Source organism: Amblyomma maculatum, chromosome 3 (genome assembly GCF_055883805.1).
Source record: "Amblyomma maculatum isolate TAMU_Amacu chromosome 3, ASM5588380v1, whole genome shotgun sequence".
Lineage (NCBI taxonomy): Eukaryota > Metazoa > Arthropoda > Arachnida > Ixodida > Ixodidae > Amblyomma > Amblyomma maculatum.
This window is the reverse complement of record NC_139346.1, coordinates 24,454,433-24,474,117: the sequence shown is the minus strand read 5'-3', so window position 1 is coordinate 24,474,117 and position 19,685 is coordinate 24,454,433. Positions and strand designations below refer to the sequence as shown.

Here is a 19,685-nt window from a genome sequence, read left to right as displayed (position 1 = left end):
ACTAGTAATCCATTTTTGAGGTATGTCACAAGTCAGCAGCACACCGTAGTTGTACCTAAAAAGACCGGGGAATGAGGTGCTTTCTGCATGCCATGGTGCCCATTGCTTTGCTGCTCACCACATACCTCTGACAATGTTCTCTGTGAGTGGTACCGAATGGACACTTGTGCAGTAATCAAGCTAACTTTAATTCTTATATATCAATGGGAAGTATAAAAAATCTTATTCCAAATATTGCATTTTTGACTGTACGAGTTCTTTTCAAAAATCAGTTATAAAAAAAAAAACCATTTCTAATTTTTCTCAACATTCTTCAAAGATGCAGGCAAGAAAGGATATGAGAAGACATGTTGCATTATTTAGTTCCTTATCAAGTTAAGAGAGCCCAAACTTGTCACTTCAGCATCAGCAAAAGCGCCTCAGTGGAGGTCGTGAAGCGACTGGCTACTCCGTCCGTAGCTGTAATAAATTCACAAAATGATATGTTTCTTGTGCTGCACATATTCGGAATTTTGACATCCAAAACGATATGACATGAAATCAAAGCACAAGTACAAAACAGTTTCAATATTAGAATGCAGACATTCTCGTGGTTGAATTTTCCTATCAGTGAACTGGTATCAAAAATGTGCCTGGATATGCATTAGTGAATGCTTTCTAAATGTAGATTTTGATCTCCTTTCGACGGTAGAGGTTCAGCACGAGTTGTAATGGTGATTCTTTGCATTTGTTTTTCTTCTAGTTGAGTGTGTCACCCTTGCTTTGGATCTGTAATTGTACTTCTGACATCCATTGATAATTTGAGTATGCTCTTTTTGTACTTGTGTAAACCAGATGTGTGTTCTGTCACTGGCTTCCAGTTTCATAGGTTTCTGGACCCTTGTCAAACCGTTCGTAACAGCTTTTATCCCTTGAACATTTCCAGGATAAAACTTTTTTTTTTCAGGAAAAATAAAGTATTTAATTCAAAAGAAATGTAAGCTGAGGTGTATAAAGACTATTGGGAATGCAGAAACTGAGACAGAAGCGCGAAACGATTTCAAAATTATTTTAATTTCTTTGTGGGTCAAGTATAAATCATTTTTGGCATCTATGGTGCCTTGTGCACATAACTTCATGTTCATGAATTATTCATGCAACCACCTGCAAGTCTTTACACTCCTTTTTTTCAGGTCAAGTAATTGTCAAAGTTTGTCCATAAGCTCAAGGAACAATTGCATGTTCTTGAGCCTTTCTGACAAGAGACCGTTTCAGACGATCACATTCGGGCTGCTTGTTCCCTGGTTTTTGAGGGATGACTGGTGTTGTGCTAATCTGCAATAGCCATTGCAGTTTTTCTCATCTTGTGTTGCAGAGAACAGCATTTTATGGATGCGCAGTGGTTTGGCCACACTTTGTGTAATCGATATTTGTTTTGAAGTGCCTTGCAGCCTTGTTACTCACTCATGTGACATGATCTTAATGAAGGTCTTTGTTTTGGCACTCATGAATTTTGCCTAGCGCTTTTGCATGAGGTGCATTTTGTGTCTTCTAATGCTAAAACCACAGCATATAAAATGCTTTGCTCTGGAGAGTGGCTATGTGCACTAGTTATCGCACAGAAGACCTACAGGTGGATCTTGCAGTCTCTAGAATTAGCGGAGCACTGGCGACATGATTTGCTATGATGTGATGTTAGCCTATGAAGTCGGTTCTTCGACCCAAGTTGCCTAGGCTGTAGAGTTCGTGCGGTTCGTGAGTTCCTGCGACCAAATGTGGACCAGAATGCAGCATGTATGAATACACGAGACGCTAATTCCGATTCGGAGTAACACACAGCTATATTAGTACACGTTAGGAAGAGGAAAGGGGTGGCATTAGTACACACACTTTTCATGATAATTTAAAATATTTTCACCTTGGATACTTCTTGTGATGGTCTTAAAGCTACTGCCTATAAAGCGATCAAAAGCTGTCTTCAATGGTTGAATGTAGAAAGAAAAGAATATGTTGGAAAGTATGTTAACATGCATTTGCCATGGCCTACACTCCGACGTGGAATACATAGTAGATGTTTGCAATATTTGACCGTAACAATATTATACTTCCCCTTGATGTATAAGCATTAAAGTTGATGAGCTTGGCTACTGCATAAGTGTCTATTAGTTCGGAAAACTTCAAGAAGGTGCTGCTTCCAGTCGCAGAGAAAATAATTAATAAACAAGGTCTAATTTCTCATAAGTGTACTTTTTGAATCTTTTCCTTGTAGCAATAACTTCCTCAGAATGGCAGTGAGATGCCTAACTTATTCTTTGCCACATGTAGTTTGAGTACACAAAATATATTAACCGTGGCTTGAATGACTCCACTTGTTTATGTCATTGCAAAATCCAAACACAGTTATGTGTGCGAAAACCCTGCCTGTGGCGTACAGTTCATATTTTTTTCTCCCCTAATATTACCGTTAGGGAAGAAAGTAATTGTGCTGTTGACATATTGAGTACTACGTGGACAACATATCCAAAAGCAAATTAAATTAAAAATACCAAATAATTAGGCAGTTTGATCTCTCGTGGAATCACCCAGCTTCATCATCATCATCAGCCTGACTATACCCACTGCAGGGCGAAGGCCTCTCCCATATTTCTCCAATCAGCCCGGTTCTGTGCTAGCTGCATCCACTTGACCCCTGCGAACTTCTTAACCTCATCCGCCCACCTAACTTTCTGCCGCCCCCTGCTACGCTTTCCTTCCCTTGTAATCCAGTTTGTTACCCTAAGCGACCATCGGTTATCCTCTCTTCGCACTAATGTCCTGCCCATGTCCATTTCTTCTTAATTTCCACTAGAATGTCGGTAACTTGAGTTATTTCTCTGACCCACTCTGCACGCGTCGTATCTCTTAACCCTACCCATTTCATTTCCATAGCCCTCTGGGTTGTCCTCAACCCAGCCTTTGTCTCGTCTTCTTTCTTGTGGTGTGTTTAATTCGGCGCAGTTTTTCACAGTACAAATATGAACCAACTAGCCCAAGAAACGGTATTAATGCTAAGTAGAACGCTCTTGGTTAGCCTCCACGTTTCAGCCCCATAGGAGCAACACCCACTTGACTGTGCTACTTGTCCATGTTGCAGAATGAGCAGTCTGCCCAGTGCAAGAAGGAGCGGATGCACCTTTGTAGGCGTCAAGTTGCTCCTTGCACACTGCGTAGTTGAAATGCGTGAAAGAATCGTAAGGAAATTTATGCCTTCAGAAACCCTCTGATAATGTCTATGCCCTAAAACCTTGTGGATACAGTTTTATGAAAAAAATATATATATATATCACCTGGGAAAACCTATAGTCCATACTGCCTAATTTGAGAAATGTAGGTGTTTAATGAACCAAAATTGCAATAGTAGTTACATTTTCACTTCATAAAAATCTCAATTGGTATTTCTTGGCTCAAGGCCTCAACATTATTTTGTTCTTTTAGTCTCAAGGTACAATCGACATTTGTATTGTCCTTAGCAGACAAGGAACTTCAATATTTCGATAGCAATGCCTAAAGTAGCCTATAGGTTTGTTCATTATCTGTGGATGCTTGACCCCCTTGCCGCAAAGCTATTATGACAGCTGTCTGTTGCAAGTATTTTTTCCTCGGCATTTCCCAGACCCTGCCTCTTCGCATATAAGCATATTGGTACAGTCCTTAGATTGTCCTTCCACTTCCTCTTGGGCATCAAGAAAAAGCAGTTGTGTTTTCTCCTCTCTGTGTCACATTGTTACGAGGAGTGCCCATTTGTGTCTTTTCTTAAAGTGCCCATTTGCACTGAAATACAAGTACAGAGAAGTTGTCACAGCAGGTGACTGCTGCGTATCACCAAGTTCTGCTGGTCATATGTTTACATTTGCACACATGCTTGGCAAACGTAGTAAACATCCAAAATTTGCATAAGGAGAAGGGGAAAGAATTGCACTGTTTCACTTAGTACTCAGTGGTAGTTCCAGCTTGGTATGCAGCTTTGAGCAACGTTTGTAACATGAACTAACATCCTACCCAATTTCCCTGTGCTTGTAACATGCAATGAAGGCCTGCTGTATTCACTGCATGTGAATGCTGTGGACAGTTTGGACTGGAGAGATTTCATCCCAGAAGATTTGACCACCAGGCAGGGGTATGTCTTGTACCCACCGAAAACCAACAAGGGATCTCGTGCTGGCGATTAGATATGTGATCTTGGGAAACTTTGCAGATCTCTGCGTGCCCCCTTTCCAGATGGAGGAAGAGCTGCAGTCCTGTAGTGAAAGCTTACCAATCATGGGACACGACGAATCGGGCATAGTTGGTCAACAGTAGTGGTTTTAAACAGAGGCCATTTTTGGTGCTTGTTTCTGCTTGGGAGTGGCACTCCTTACCCCTATTCACACGAATATGGGTCAACCATGGCCAGGGTGACATTGGAAAAGGAAGAGCGAGGACAATGCCAGTGCGTTCCCTTCCAGTCTCCTTTTTCGAGGTTTCACAAGCTGTGTAAGAGTTGGCTACCACTGCTACACAGAGACGTTTTTTGTTTTCGGTAGATTTTGTGATGGAGTTAATATAATGCAGACCCCCTTACTTAATCATCATGCTGATTGGTGTGTTGTTGCAAAAACTCTGATTTCTCCCAGTAGCTGAGCTACACAGTGAGCCATGCCTCACATACATTGACTGTTGTTATTGCTGTACAACATGAACTGGTTGGTCAGACATAGCTTCAGGTGTTGCAGCGCAACAGTACGAGGCTTAGGCGAGACGAGGGGACAAACACAGTGCTGTGTTTTGTCCCCTCATCTCATCTAGGCTTCATGTCGTTGCACTGCATCACCTGAATCTGTTTTTCGCAGCGTTTAAGCGAGCGAAAGCTTCAAAAACATTCACTGCAGCATGCAAGTCCAGTGTCACCCAAAAGTGCTTTGCATCCTGGTGGAAAGCAGCTGGTACACCTCTTTGCGTGCAGTAACAGCCAGCAAGGTTTTGTGCACCCAGAAAGGGTTATTGCTTTTGACATAACATGGGATTGGTGATACTCTGCGACTATGAAAAGCTTGTTCTGCTGCACAGAGGAACAGCATTTGTGCAAGTCTTGCATCTTCGTTTGTGTGCTCCTCAAATGTTAAGTGGTTAGGCTGCCCTAGTTGCACTTTTCACAGCTGTCGGCTTCCATTTGCCTGCCTGTATGACACTCTGAGTGTGTGTACAGTGCACCGACATGAGTAAATGGGGGGGTGTTTTTGGAAGGGGGTGGATGTGGCCTTTAAATCGAGTGGTCTTGGCACAGGTTGGGCATTGTTGTCTTGCAGTGGCAGCAGAGGTGAGCCTGCAAGCAGGAGCAGCACAACCTTTGGGACTAGCCCAGTGTGTCTGTTTTAGCATGTGCACCATTGTGATAAAAACTGCATCTTTTACGCAGTAGGTGCCAAGCAGAGCGAGCAATGAGTTCTTGGGCAGATCAGATGGCAATTAATGCCAAGGTATGTGGCTGGAGGCCTGCTTGATTCACATCTGTTCACTCAGTCACAGAGTGCCACTGTACACGCTTGTGCACTTGTACTGAGCTGGGAGCAACAGGATGCGCTACTGAGGACAAAAGCTTCCAGGACACGAGAAAAGCAAATCTGGCATACAAGCGCCATATTATTTGGCAATCTTGATTTCACTAGCTGATGTGACTACATGAGAGTCCGACTTTCAGACCATAAAGTCATCTCCGGACACCAGCTAACAACAGATCTATTGGCTTTGATTCCTGATGATGCGTCCCGCAAACTTTTGTTCTCAGTAGCACATCTATAACGTTACAGTTCTTGGCAGTGCAGCCGGCTGTAAAGCTTCGTTTCTTATCTTGTCTTTGTCTCTTTGTTTAGTTTTTTTTTCTGGCGGAAAAACTAAGCGTCATTGAAAAAATGGGAGTGAGGCACAATAATGTGCAGAAAATGAGCAAGCATCAGCATGGGCAGAAACTTGATGTATACAGGAAGGCACAAATGTGGTCATTTTGTTAGCAGTTTGCATCGATCACGGCATACACAAACGAAGCTGCACAACTTGTTCTATGTCTACTTTGGTCATGGCAGGGATATAGTGTGCCACAAATGGCTCAAGTTCACTATTTATAGGACGGAAGCTTCTACGATTGCCATAAGTGTGGGTGTGGGTGTGGCTCTGGTGCATATCTGTTATCTGTCTGTTTTGCATGCATCACTTCTTTTTTCATATGTCTGCAGTTGCTGAATTTGCACATAATGATGTCTGGCAGAAGTGAGCCCGAGTGAAAGCAGTGTAGAGTCATAATGGGGAGATGCAGGACCTGGAAAAAATGGCATAATTAATCATCAGGCTAGGGTTATTTTTTTGTAAGCTGTTTAGGAAGGTGCCTTACAATCAGATTTCGAAACTCTTCTTTTGGTAGGGTCATAATTCATCACTGAAGAGAATAAGATTCACTTCCTGTGAATTTTGCACAGTTGCCAGAATGGTTGAGTGATAATTATCATCCTTCTTAGCATCGTCTACATCCTTCTCTTGTCCTGTACCAACTGTGGGTGCATTATCCTTGCAGACTTTGTAATCTTATGTTTGCCCACCCGATTCTTTGTTGCCACCTTTCCTTCCCCTTTGCCACCCTCCCATTTGCGTTCTCTTGCCATGGCCATCTCTTCTTCATTTTCAGCTGGGTATCAGTATGTAGTCTAAAATCTGTCTTACAAGGATAGTGAATGCCAAAAGCTTGGTATTTTGAGGAGCTAAATGTAGGCATCTTCTTGGGAAGAACAGTTTTCGCAAGGCATCAGCGGTCACACTGGCGACATGCGCGTCCCATCTTAGATAAGACAATAAAGCTAACCCCAGGTATTTATGTTCTGAGACCCTTGAAAGTGTTGAACCATTTATACTTTAGTTATATATATAATATGGCTGTCTTTTTGTGGTGACTGTCATGCAAACGAATGTTTTAATGTCTAATGTCATCTGCCATGTGGTACACCATTCAACGATTTTGTTAAGATCGCTGTTTAGCTTAAGGTGGTCTGTGGGATTTTCTGTGGTTTTTTACAGAATACAATCATCGGTGAAAAGTCTTATGTTGCAGTCAATATTATTGGTAATATTATTGATGAAAACTAAAAACAGTAATGGCCCTAGGACAGGTCCCTGCAATACTCCTGATGTAACGGGAACTGGTCCTGTTTGAACTTGTTCGGAAGTTACAAATTGTAAGTAGTTGGTCAAAAAATCCATGATCCAACGTAACACTTTTTTATCTCCAATTATGCTTTGTAGTTTTGGTGTTATTTTATTGTGGCTGACTCTGTCAGATGCTTTACAGAAGTCTAGTAGTATGATATCTGTTTGACTGTAGTCGTCAATACTGAGAGCAAGGTCATGCACCACCTCTGTTAGATGAGTGATAGTCGATAAGCCACGATGAAAACCATGCTGATGGGGTGATAATAAGTTTCACATCTCCAGAAATTGCTTTACATGTTTTGAGATTATGTTCTCCATGATTTTACATGACTTACTAGTAAGCGAAATGGGTCTGTAGTTGCCAGTGAGTTTGTATCTCCAGATTTATGAATGGGGAGAACCTTCGCTTTTTTCCAATTGTCGGGTAACTTGATGTTGCTAAAGGCCTACGAAAGATGATACCTAGATATTTGGTGCACCATTCTGCATATCTTTTAAAAATTGGTTGGGGATGCCACCTGGACCACTTGTTTTCTTTGTGTCTAATTTAGTAGCAAGTTAAGAATACCATCATCTGTTATACTGAGAGGACCGATACATGACCTAGTTGCGCGGCAGCGGTTAGGAAGAGCGCCATTTTCTTTTGTGAAAACTGACTTGAAGAAATCATTGTACATGTTAGGTTTTATCTGTTTTTCCTTGGTGGACAGATTGTACGTTGGTGTTTTATTATTATCTTATTCTTAGACTTTATCTTATTATCTGAGATTTTGGAAATATTTTCAAAATCTATGAGGATTATCCACAAGAAATGTAGGGAGATTATATAGGAATATATCAGAATTTGGGAGAGGCCCTGCAGTTGGTATAGTGCGGCTGATGATGACTGCTTGCCCAAGGGCTGCAAATTGGACATGCACAGAAGGGCTTGAAACTGTATCGAGGAATGTTCAGTGGAGCTGAAGCAGAACTTGAATCGAGGAGTCATGATGTGCAATGTGGACAGCAGGTAGCTGATAGTCCCTTTGTGTAATAATGTGGTTTGTAAACAGGTAGCCCAGGGCAGGGCCATTGGTGGAGGAACCACTCACCCGCATTGGATGCCAATAATAGATGCCTAAGAAACAAGATGCTTGTGTGGGAGAGGTTGCAGAGATTAGTCTGCTGGGACAGTAGGTTCCAGAATATGTGCTGGGGGAGGGGGGGGGATGTCAGGAGATAAGCAATATGGTTGGATGGTGCTGGGGCAAGAGTAGAAAGGGGGACAGGGAATAAGAGAGATGTTTCAGGGAAGAAGCTGGTTGAGGAGGGACCGTCCTTCAGTAGACGTGCTGAGTGGCAGTGTGGTGTCTGATACCTGACAGTGAGGGTGAGCGGCTGCTGGAGGAGGAGCCCTTGTACCAGTTCTACCAGCGTGCTGTGGTGCAGCGGTCATGCCAGTGGGGCTCGGCCGAGGGTGATGAGGAGACCGGCGGGCTGCGCACCCTCTGGCGGGACCTACCACAGGTGGGCACGAGATATGCTTTTGTCTTACTGGTCTCTGATGATGCTTGATTTTCAAACACAGGCTGCTTGCTGTGCCTGATCCTCTGCATACCAAATTGTGTTTGTTCACAGCTTGAGTTGATATGGTGTTGCACATTGTACATTCTGTCAATGCACTGGCTCACTGCAGATAGTGGCCGCTGACTAAACTGTTTGGCTGAGGGCGGTAAAACTTGATGATTTTATGAGAGAGAGACTACTTTCAAAAGAGTCCTTCGAAAGCTCCTGCGTAAGGGTAGTTCTCTTCCATCGGCATGCGCTACAAAGATCATGGCGTTGATTAGGTCTGAACAGCTAATGCGTGCCATTCTGTAAGCGATTTACGCCACTGCGATATTGGCTTGAGTAAAACATGGAATTGCCTTGAAAGCAGCACTAGGATCATCCATGCAGCAAGAAAGAAACTGTGAGTTAAGGTGGCTCCATCACTTCATACACGTGAGCTGCCTCAGCGAGAGTCCAGCAAATGCTGCTACTTATTTAGCATTGAAACAAACAAAAAATGATACTGACGTGACATTTGCACATTGAGCATGCTGGCACCGTGGAAATAAAAGTAATTGCTCATATGAGAGCAACTTGGTCATAGTCAAAGCAACAGCACACCATGTGGTTCTCTTGCTTCTGTGTCTGAAAACTACCTGCTGTCTTTTAGTCCTGATGCTTAGGCAGCACAAGACAGTACTGTGCCCGTTTGGATGCTATTGAGTAATTACTCTTATAACAACATCTGTTCCACCTTTGGGGTTCCCCCCAAAACATAGGACCAGCATACCGCTTTGAGATGCTGGTCAATTTGCTCTCTACAACGCTTACCATCTTGGTTAGCCCATTTCATACAGCAACTAAACTGGTGAGGCAGTGTTCCTGGGTGTAACTCCAAATCAAGAGGGACATTTTTTTTGTTATTATTATTATTATTGCAAAGTTTCTGTAGATGCTGCATGGCTTTCCTTTATAGCTGTATGGCTGTACTTAGGATGCCAGTGAGTAATTACTGTCTGATGAGAGAATGTGCTTTCTCTTGGTTTAAATATTGGACCAGACCTATGCTGAGTGCAAATTTATTGGCAAAGCAAGCTTCCTTGATGTGGGCAGTCAGTGGGACACAGCAGCCACTGAGGCCTAAGAATCATTTGTCACAATTAAGCAAGCAGTTTTGCTGTGGTGGCTGCAGAATGTATTGGTTGTGTTAATATTTGCATTTATTTCCAGGGGCTGAGAAGTGGGCTACTTTTTGGACAGTGAGCCGTGGCTGTTGTGCAGGAGGCCTTTGGAAGGCCTGTCTCAGCTTTGGCATCCTTGTAACATTCGTGCCCAAGTCTCTAGAACTATGAAAATACAAACACTGAACACAGTATTTACTGTGGCAGATGTGATCATAGGTGGCGATCGTGGTATACAGTAGAACCTCGTTGATATGTTCTTTAAAAAATGCGGGAAGAAAGCGTATAAACTGAACCGCCTGATTTTAAAAAATTTAACTGCTGAACAACCTTTTTTTTTTTTTTTTTTTGCTAACTTGCCATAAGGCATACTATAGAAATTCATGTAAATCGTTTTCTGCCAGAAACTGGAGAAGGCTTTTGCTTTTAGTGTTGTCCATTTGCTACTTGGCGAAATCCTCCTCCCTTGTTGCTGACAGTCCTACTTCCTGGAGAATCAATCCGTGTCTTTGACGCCCTTATCCCTGCACAAGTCCACAGCAGGTGGCAAACATCGACCTTTGCAGCTGGTGTAGAACACTTCGGGCAAGTGGTCGGTCCTATGTCTTGAAAGTCCGATCGGCACGTGACCAATGGAGTAAGGGCCTGCCCAGCTCTTATCCTTGTAAGAGATACCTCCTTTAGTCTAGTTATGAGGGAGGCGGTAAGTGCACGGCGGTATGAGGGCGCGTGTACTTTTCTGCAGAGAGGATGCTAGGATGGGGACAGCAGAGCGGGCATCAAAAGGTAGCCTGGTTGGGGGTGCATTAATGTTTGGAATTTGGTGTGTGAGGTTGTCAACTTTTCTCTGCTCAACGTTCTTAGCATTATCTTGTGTCCAGTGTATGTAGAAGCGTATCTTTGTTTCCTTATTAAGTGCATGGATCTCCTGGGTTACACATAGTGTCTGTCACTCTTTTCAGTTATTTATGGCAGCTAAAGAGTCTGTATAGATGTGAGCTTCTGTTTATGGCCTTCACAGCATCGCGGATCGCATAAAGTTTTATCACAAGCTGGTATGGATGTTCTGTTTCGTGTTCATTATGTACGTTTAGCTCTTTGTAAATCAGGCTGGTACCTGCTGTTCTGTCACCATTTTCTATAATCGACGCACACAGGTTCCAAGAAGTATATCAACCAGAGGGCGAGATGCCGGCTTATCTTTACAATATAGCTTAGTCATTTTAATTGTCGTAATAGTCATAATAGTCATAATAGTCGTGAACTTCCATGGAGGGGGATCAGCCATCGTTGGTATTTGCCTTGTCACCGCATCAAGGATGCCATGGATATAGCATATTTTCGTTTCATATTTCTTGTTGCCTCTCGCTTTTCATTGAGTTCTGTCAGTGTATTCAGCTGCGCTTACTTGTGAAGAATAGAGATTGGGGTAAATTTTGGTAAGGCCATGATTGTGCACATTGCATTCCTCGGCCCACTGTTGCCTTGTCAGTGTTAGGAACTAGGCCTGTTGTACACTCGAACCAGGATATGTTGTACCCGGATAATTTGAATTTTGGTTATATTGAACTCACGGAATATCCCCTTGAAAATCCCTTGTAATGATATAGGAAAGCTGCGTCGTATATCAAACTCCAATTTCACTAGTTGTTCGGAACTCCGCACCACGCACTGGGAGTGCGCCTTCCCCAAAGGCGATCCCATCACCCTCTGCCGTTTGCCGCGTGACGTATGGAAGGAATGAGAGGGAACAGTTTGGCGAAGGCTAGTCTAGGGCAGCGCCGCACCCTTTCCCCAAAGGCGCACGCGGTGATCATCTGCGGTGATTGTTTGCCGCACGTGAGCACATGACATTCGCAAGCTATGTGCGTGAGTGCCGGTACGGAACAGGCACAGACAATGCAGCTGTGGTGTTTGGGAGAGGGGAAAAACGCGGTAAAGTGAAGCGCAAGGGTGTCCCCATTCTTCTGCCGAGCATTCTCTCTCCTTCCTCTCTCTTTGCCGGTCTTCGTTCGCAGCAGCACACACTACGCATGCGCCAAAAAGCCAGCTCAGCCTGTGGCAGACAGAATGTTGGACACTTTCTCCAGCGTGTGTTGTGAACCCTCTGCACGGAGGCCGACGTGCGATGCACATCTCATGTCGTCGTGCTGGACATGTGTAAGCTACGGCGGCTGCAGACGTTAAGAAGCAACAGATCTTTTTTTTTCCTTTTTGCGACAGTCATCCATCCTTGCATCTTTGAGTCAACGAAAGCACATGGTCAGCTGCGATCATGACACTGGTCTTTAGTATTGCTCGCTGCAAATGGCATTTGCAGCTATCACGCTTTGCAATGATTCTGCGGCAGTGGACTACGCCCGCCCTAAGCGCGGCGTGATAAATCGAACCAGGCTTGTGCAATTAAGCCATCCCGGGCGCTCTGCCAAGTTCGCTCCATGCCACCCCAGGAGCTATCAAAAGTATAGTCAAAAGATAAACACGCCGTGACATGTAGGCTGTTTCATATGCAAGCGAAAACGCTCATGATTTCTGCCGTGGCAACGCAAAAACCTGTTTTTGAGCTGTCGCAGCGAGAGCGACACATTTCCAACGAGTTGACTATTTTTCACTTTGTTGCTGCTGCTCATCGCTGAATTTGCTATCACTTTTTATAAATTGTGGGTGTTAACGATATTGGCCGCAAAGATTGTAGGCTTGTAGGAGGTTTTCCAAGCTTAGGTATTGGGACCACCACCGAGTGCCTTGCCATACCTCATTTACCACATTTAACAGGCTGTCAATTGCGTCTCCTTCTAAATTCTTGAATATCTCATAAGGAACATCACCATACCTAGGCGCAGTTTTACCATTTGCTTCTTCGATAGCAGCCAACAACTCCAATTTGGTAAATGGTGATGCTATCCCCGTTTTATCAACCACGTCCTTCGTCGGTGGACGAGCGGGACATTGAGCATGATTCAGGAAGAAAAGGACTGCAGCCTGATCTGCAAACTCCTCTTGCATGAATTTTTATGCTAGTCTAATATTTTCTGCGTGATCTTTGATCTGTCATCCCTTTTCATGCTACGAAAAGTCCTCCAGAGTGCCCTGTTGGCCGCCTCTGAGCCCAAACGACTGCACCAGTCTTCCCACCTCTTATGAGCCAGCTGCTTTTCATAACTGCATGCCTGTGCCATCACTCGGTTCACCTCAGTTTTTCTTTGCACGTCTCCAGGATACCGAGCAGCCTGTATTTCGACCTGTTTTTAGCGAGCCTAGAGCTGTAGAAGGTGTAGGTCATGAGCTGGCTGATCTTCGTTCACTGCCATTGTAATTGTGTGATCCTTGAGTACTGTTTCAAGGGTAGCCACAAGTGAATTCAGGCTAACCGCATGAGTTCTAGTATCCTGCTATACACCATCCCATACACCAACCCAAACTCTCTTTTGAATTTTCTTCATGTGTCCCAAATTAAAACCTATGTTAAGGGGGCCATGGTCACTACCCTTGCATCTAATTCTGCCTGCCAATGAATGACTTACAAAGGCGTTCAGAATTAAGACTTCCACTGCATAAAAGAGTAGATTAGCATTTATAGATATGAAGTATGCACAGCTCTTTTTGTTTTTTGCCTCATAGAATTCTGTCCGTATTTGTTTTGTTCTAAGCGTGGAAGATATGTAGTAAGAAATTCGGTTCGTAGAAGGCAATGACGAGCTGAGATCACTTCCTTGGTTGTTTCCATGTTCTTCGCCTTTTGCACTAGTCATGTGAAGAAGCCGCCGCGATAGCTTACTGCTCCGTGTTTTTGATCATACTGCGTCTACCAGGCCCGGCCCGCTCGTATGCAAGTAAATGATTGTTGTTATCGCTCTTATGCCTCTTAGGTGCCGCAAGGAAGCCGCCACGTTTCTTCTCATAAAGTCATGTTTCCGTAGAAACGGGAGCCTCGTACGTTGGCTCATTGGCTTTCTTTGATGCTTCACCCCTTTGTATTTAGGCACTGCAGAAAAGCAACTGTGATGGGTGAGCGCCACTGATAAGCTTTTCATATCGTGAGCGCTCGTTAGCACATGTCCAGTTGATTGCAAAAGGTATTATAGAGCCACAGTTCATCAAAATTTTGAATGTAGTAACCGGGAAATCGTGTTGTCCGGGAACATATTAACTGGGAGAAAAACAGTGCGACTCTGTGGGAGATATTTTACTGCCCGCGATTTTGAGCGTATGAAGCGGAAAATAGTATGAACTGAGAACGTATTATCACATGCCTAGCACCACGCGGCCTCGGCGCTGGGCCGCAATGACTTTCAAAGTGATTGTTGGCACGTGGAGAGCACTCGGGCCTGACCTTGTTCGAAGATTTTGCAGAACACTTCGTGGGTCTGCCTCAGTCGCTCTGCATCCACACAGTGCCTACTTGCACGTCTGAGGCTCTTTAGATCGTGACAATATCAACGAGGTTCTACTATTCCTTTTTCTGTCATGGCCTCAGGCACAATGGGTGTGGCCTCCACACAGGTTCGGGAAAGCAGTGTGCTGGAGCGGCTGACAGATGCTGAGCAGCGGCACCAGGAAGCCTTGTATGAGGTACTCACCTCCGAGGCGTCGTATCAGCGCAGTCTACGTCTCCTGTGCGACCACTTTGCCCCGGGACTGCGTGGCGTGCTTGAACCACGCGAGTGGGACGCCCTTTTCGGGAGCCTGCCCTCGCTGCGGGAGGCCAGTGAGGGCCTCCTGGCACACCTTGAGGCAGCCTGGGAGAAAGATGATGCGAACCCACTGCTGAGCGAGCGGCAAGTGTGCGACGCGCTGCGTGAGCACGTGTCGCGGCACAGTGCGGCCTATGTGCGCTACTGCTCGCACCAGGGCCACCAAGAGAAGTTGCTGCGGGAGCTGAGTGTTTCACGGCCCGACGTAGCAGCGCGTCTGCGCGAGCTCGAGGCCGCCCCGCAGTGCCAGGGCCTGCAGCTGCACTCATTTTTGCTGCTGCCCATGCAGCGAGTCACTCGGCTGCCCCTCTTGGCCGACGCCCTGCTGCGGCACGCGCCCGACAGCACTGCTGCCAGGGATGCTCTTGGTGCACTCAACCAGGTGGGTTAATTAATTGGACTTGTGCAGATATGTGGTAACATCGTGCCTGAAAAAAATGTAATACAGCTCGACACAATGCGAGCTTGTGAAGAACATCAGCGCTGGATTTCAGTGATTTATTGCAAACTGATGAAGGTAAGCGGAATGGAAATTTTGGTGCACATTATCACGTTGTGGAGACAATGCCGTGGGCACAAAAGAGCAGACAAGCGTGCTATCACTGAAATCAACTCTTTATTGGGCTGACTTGCACCTGCAAATGAATTAAGCAGCTCAGCAGTGGCAATAGCAGCAAACATGCTCACTGGTTGTTGAACTGAGAATGCACTGTTTCAGGGGCTGCATGGACTGTTCTTTTATTTTTATTTTGAGATGGTCAAGCAGTTCTAATGGTAACGCATATGTCTTGCATTATTTCACATACTGCTTCAATGATGCTGAAACCACTGGAACTGCGCACAGTTCTACTGCAATGTGTGATGCTTCATGAAGCGGAGTGTGCGGTGAAGCATCTTCGAAAAGCGCGAAAGCATTTTGTGTGTGTGGAGACAGCACTGCTACTCGTTCATAATGCGGAAAGGGTAGCTATACGACTTTGGAGTACTTTTTCAATGTTCCCGACAGTATGCACAAAACAAAGCACTTGACGAAACTGGGAAAAACCAGCATTCTCATTTGGGCATCATATCAAATGCAGACAACCATCATGCAGGTGTTCATCAGATAAAAAAAAAAAAAAGAAAGGACTTTTTTTTTTTTTTCGATTTTTGACAGCACTTTTTTTTTTTTCAGGCCGATTCGATAATTGGAACTTTTGCTTAATTCAAACACTTTTTCTGGCCCTTTAATGTCCAAATTAAAGAGAGTGTGCCATTTGTAAATGCAGTACCAAGCAAAACCTATATGACTGTACCGGGAACTCTTCACATTATTCATGATGAGTAAAGGGCTATCTTGCACCTGGCTCCTTGTTAGTCCTTTCCCAAGGAGCACTTTCCTAGGCACACGCTATTGCCACTTGTGGCCTGAGATGCAGGCAAAAAAATGAAGCTTTCTACATTTATCAAAACTATTGTTAACTAAGCAGACTATTGTTCATGCAAACTTGGTTTTAAAAGAAATTCTCAGGTAAGTGTAAGAATATTCGGTGAAGATTTGATATTTTGAATATGACCCAAATGTGTTTATTATTTAATTCGTATTCGAAAAACTGATATGGGAATTTTTTATTATTCGAAACTGAATGCACCGGAATTTTCTAATTCACCACATTTGCACTGCATGCTTCTCTGCAATGCTAGACTGTGTGGACTATGGGGTGAAGAGTCCTCAAAACGTGACGGAGCCGTTCTGTTAATGGGGACCTTCCCTTTTATGTCGAGGGCCCTGCCAACGGTGTGCGCAAAGCGAGGCACTTCAAACCGGGAACAAAAAGTTGGTATCATCTGAAATGCAGACAACCATCGTATAGGTGTCCATCAGTTACAGTTACGGTGATGCAAACAGTTTTCGATAAGCTTTTTCATGCCCATTCAATAACTTGACCTTGTGGTTAAGTCATATACTTTTTCTGCATTTGGTTTCACGCATGTTCTTCTTGCACAAAAAAGGTCTATGGGATCCTGGTCTATGAACCCCGCTATAGTAAACTCGGATATAGCAAAAACTCTGACATAGTAAAGTGAAACTGAAGTCCTGGTTCATCTTTCATAGACGACTGTACATTTTTCCCCCTTTATAGTAAAGACGTTTTTGGTAAAAATCGGTTATAGTAAAGTGCACCTGGCCGCGGCGGCGACTCCCACGATATGAGATCGCCGCGCGCGCTTTTTAAATTCGCGAGCCAAAGGTTTTTTGTATTTGAAAACAGACAAATAACACCTAGTGTTCCATTAAGTGGCTTTACCACCAGGCTTGGCAGCGTTCAGGAGAACCCTACTTTACGGAGGCCTTGGAGCCGTGAAGGAAAGCACGCAGCGCGTAGCTAAAATAGCAAAAAAAAAGTAGAGCTATCTACAAACATGGAAAGAAGGCGGCGAAAGTAAAGGAGGGCGAAATTGGAGCAAGAAATAGGCAAGGGGAAGAAACGGGCGAACATTCCTAGCACTGTGCAGCATGGAGCATGAGGCAGCGGAGGCAAAAAGTGGAGGTGCAGCGTGTGCGGTCTTGCAGCACTTGACTGCCACGCACATTTATCATTTACTGCTTTTTAAAAGATAAAAACTGCGTAAAGTCACACCATGTTCATGCAAGGCTTTGGTTTTCACATGAAATCAAACGTGGTTGTATTCGTAGCCAAGTTGTCCTCCTGCGTAAGAGGTACTTTCACAAGATGTGAAAAATTTTTACAACAGAAAAAAAAAATGCACGAAGAGAGAAGACTGAGATGGAAGGTATTTCAGTTTTTTTTCATTAAGCAACAAGACGTTTTTAGTAAGTACTTATTTAACTACCAATGTCATCACCAACAACTGATATAGTAAAGATTTTTGCTGGTCCCAGTGACTTTACTAGAAAAGGGGTTCTGCTGTATAAAATTTGTAGTGAATTTTTGCAGTGCAGTTCTAGTCTGTTTTTCTTTTTTTTTTTTTTGGAAGTACCTTGTGAATTCTACAATAAACAAGCTAAACAGTGCTTGCTTTTTTTTTTTTTCACTGATTATATTCAACGTGGTAGAAAGAGTAAGGGCAGTGAAACTTCCATAGAAGCCTGCTTGCGGCTCTGAGTGAGGCTTTAGTTTCTTGGCGCCCCCTGCGAACTGTGCAGGTAAGCAAACACATGACGTTGTGGCGTCACAAAAGCTTGTGACATCACAGTGACGTATCATTGGCGGGGAATTTGATATACAGTAAAACCTCGTTACAAGAGACACTCAAGGGACCCGAAAAAGATGTCTCTTGTAACCAAGGTCTCTTGTAACCAAAGAATTCCTACTAACTCATATGTGCAGCAGTTTAGATTCCCTTAACTAAATTTTGTTCCATATCAGTGTCCTGTTTTGTTTCACTATGCCAGGAACCAAGAAGGAGTGCCTCCTCTTGACTGGAAAGTCAATGTCCTTATTTAGCCACTGTTATTACATTCCTGTGTGAGTGAAACAACAGGGGCATTTCGATGTGTGACTAAAGCATTAAGGACATTTTCTCTTCTTAGTCAAGAGGAGGCCCTCCTTCTCGGTTCCTGACAAACTGCAACAAAAACATGACACTGATATGAAACAGAATTTAGTTAAGGGAATCTAAGCTGCCGCACATACGAGTTGGTACCAGTCAGCTGCGTTGTATCAGTGTACCTGTGTTGTGTCTTTTATAAATAGTAAAGAAGTTACTTTAGGGACCTGGAAAAGTTGTCCTTAGTAACAGTGTCTCTCTTTTAACCATGTCTCTTGTATGCAATGTTGTTAACATGGCAAACATAGGAAAACCATCCAAACCATTTTCAAGTGTCTCTTATTACCGAGTGTCTCTTGTAACCATGTCTCTTGTAACGAGATTCTACTATATATATTTCTTTTTTTACTTTTGGACGAAAAACAAGGCCGACGACGACGGAGGCAGAACGATGCTTGGATAAGGGGGGAAAATGGACACCGTAACTGTTCAGCCAACTTTACTTGACATGGATTTCTACTGTCAAGTTTTACGTTCACTGAAATTTTACGGCATCCTCAACCACCTTATCATAGCATCGTTCTGGCTCCGTCATTGTAAGCCTAGTTTTTCGCCATGTGTCATGCAAACACGTTCTGGGGCTTATTTCTTTGGACATGTTACTGAACATACGGGGCCTTCAATTGAATTCAGCAAGCACATGGATAAGAAGCACGTGGCTTGAGGGATTTCTTTAAGAGCATAAATGAGTGAAGCTGTGCTGTACCAAAAGCCAGGCTTTGTTAACTCGCGATTAATTACATAGACGTGCAATGCAAATCTTAAACTGTAGGAAGTTAACCACCGTTAATTTTTCTGTCATGGTCTTCATGTTATCCTCGTGACAACAAAATGACCTGAGTGTAGGTTCTGCAAACGAGGTACGGTGAGATTATAAAAGGGTAAGAGATTTTGCGAACAAGCAAAGTACATATCAGTGTCAAAGAACAAGCAAAAACGAACGGGATAACTGTAACGCTAGGTAAGAAATTCAAATGGGGAGTTACTATTTAGAAGTTAATGCGTATGCGAAGTGAAAATAACTGCGATACAGCTTCGCTCCCTACAATTAAAATCTTGCCCTGTCAATGTGAGGCTGCAAATTTACAACTTCAGCATTTAACATATCCATGAGAAAGATCCCATTGACAATAGGAATATCCCTGTGATACCAGCTAAAGCACATTCGGCGGACATTGGTGCGATAATGCGACGCAATAAGCAAAACACGCAGCAAAAGGAGCGGAACCAAAGGCTAGCTTTGCGCAATGTGACACGCATCTTGGGGGCAGTAAAATCTCACCTTCACCATTGAATTAAAATAGATGCAGCTAGACTCCTTTCGTGCAGACGTGCATCCGTACAAGCTGCCACTTTTGCGACATGCCTGGGAGGCCGAGCTGGCCGAGCCGCCTAGCGGTGACGCAGCATTGTCGCATCGTCCAAAAATGCATGCATGCAGCGGCAATCAGTTTCTCATTTAGTACGCATAGTCTTTGCTTTGCTGTAAAGCTATAGCACAACCAGCAGAACGAAATACTGACTGTTTGACACAGAT

General features: G+C 43.9%; 1 protein-coding gene across 4 annotated transcripts in view; it reads left to right on the top strand.

Moving 5' to 3' along the window:
* The window catches only part of Exn (Ephexin), a 155,452-nt gene that overhangs the window by 108,751 nt on the left and 27,016 nt on the right, over positions 1-19,685 (top strand). For all 4 annotated transcript variants that reach the window (XM_084597363.1, XM_084597364.1, XM_084597366.1 and 1 more), the window contains 2 exons: positions 8,556-8,697; positions 14,406-14,978. In XM_084597363.1, the coding sequence (XP_084453489.1) occupies positions 8,556-8,697; positions 14,406-14,978 (715 nt within the window). The remainder of the gene's footprint in view (positions 1-8,555; positions 8,698-14,405; positions 14,979-19,685) is intronic.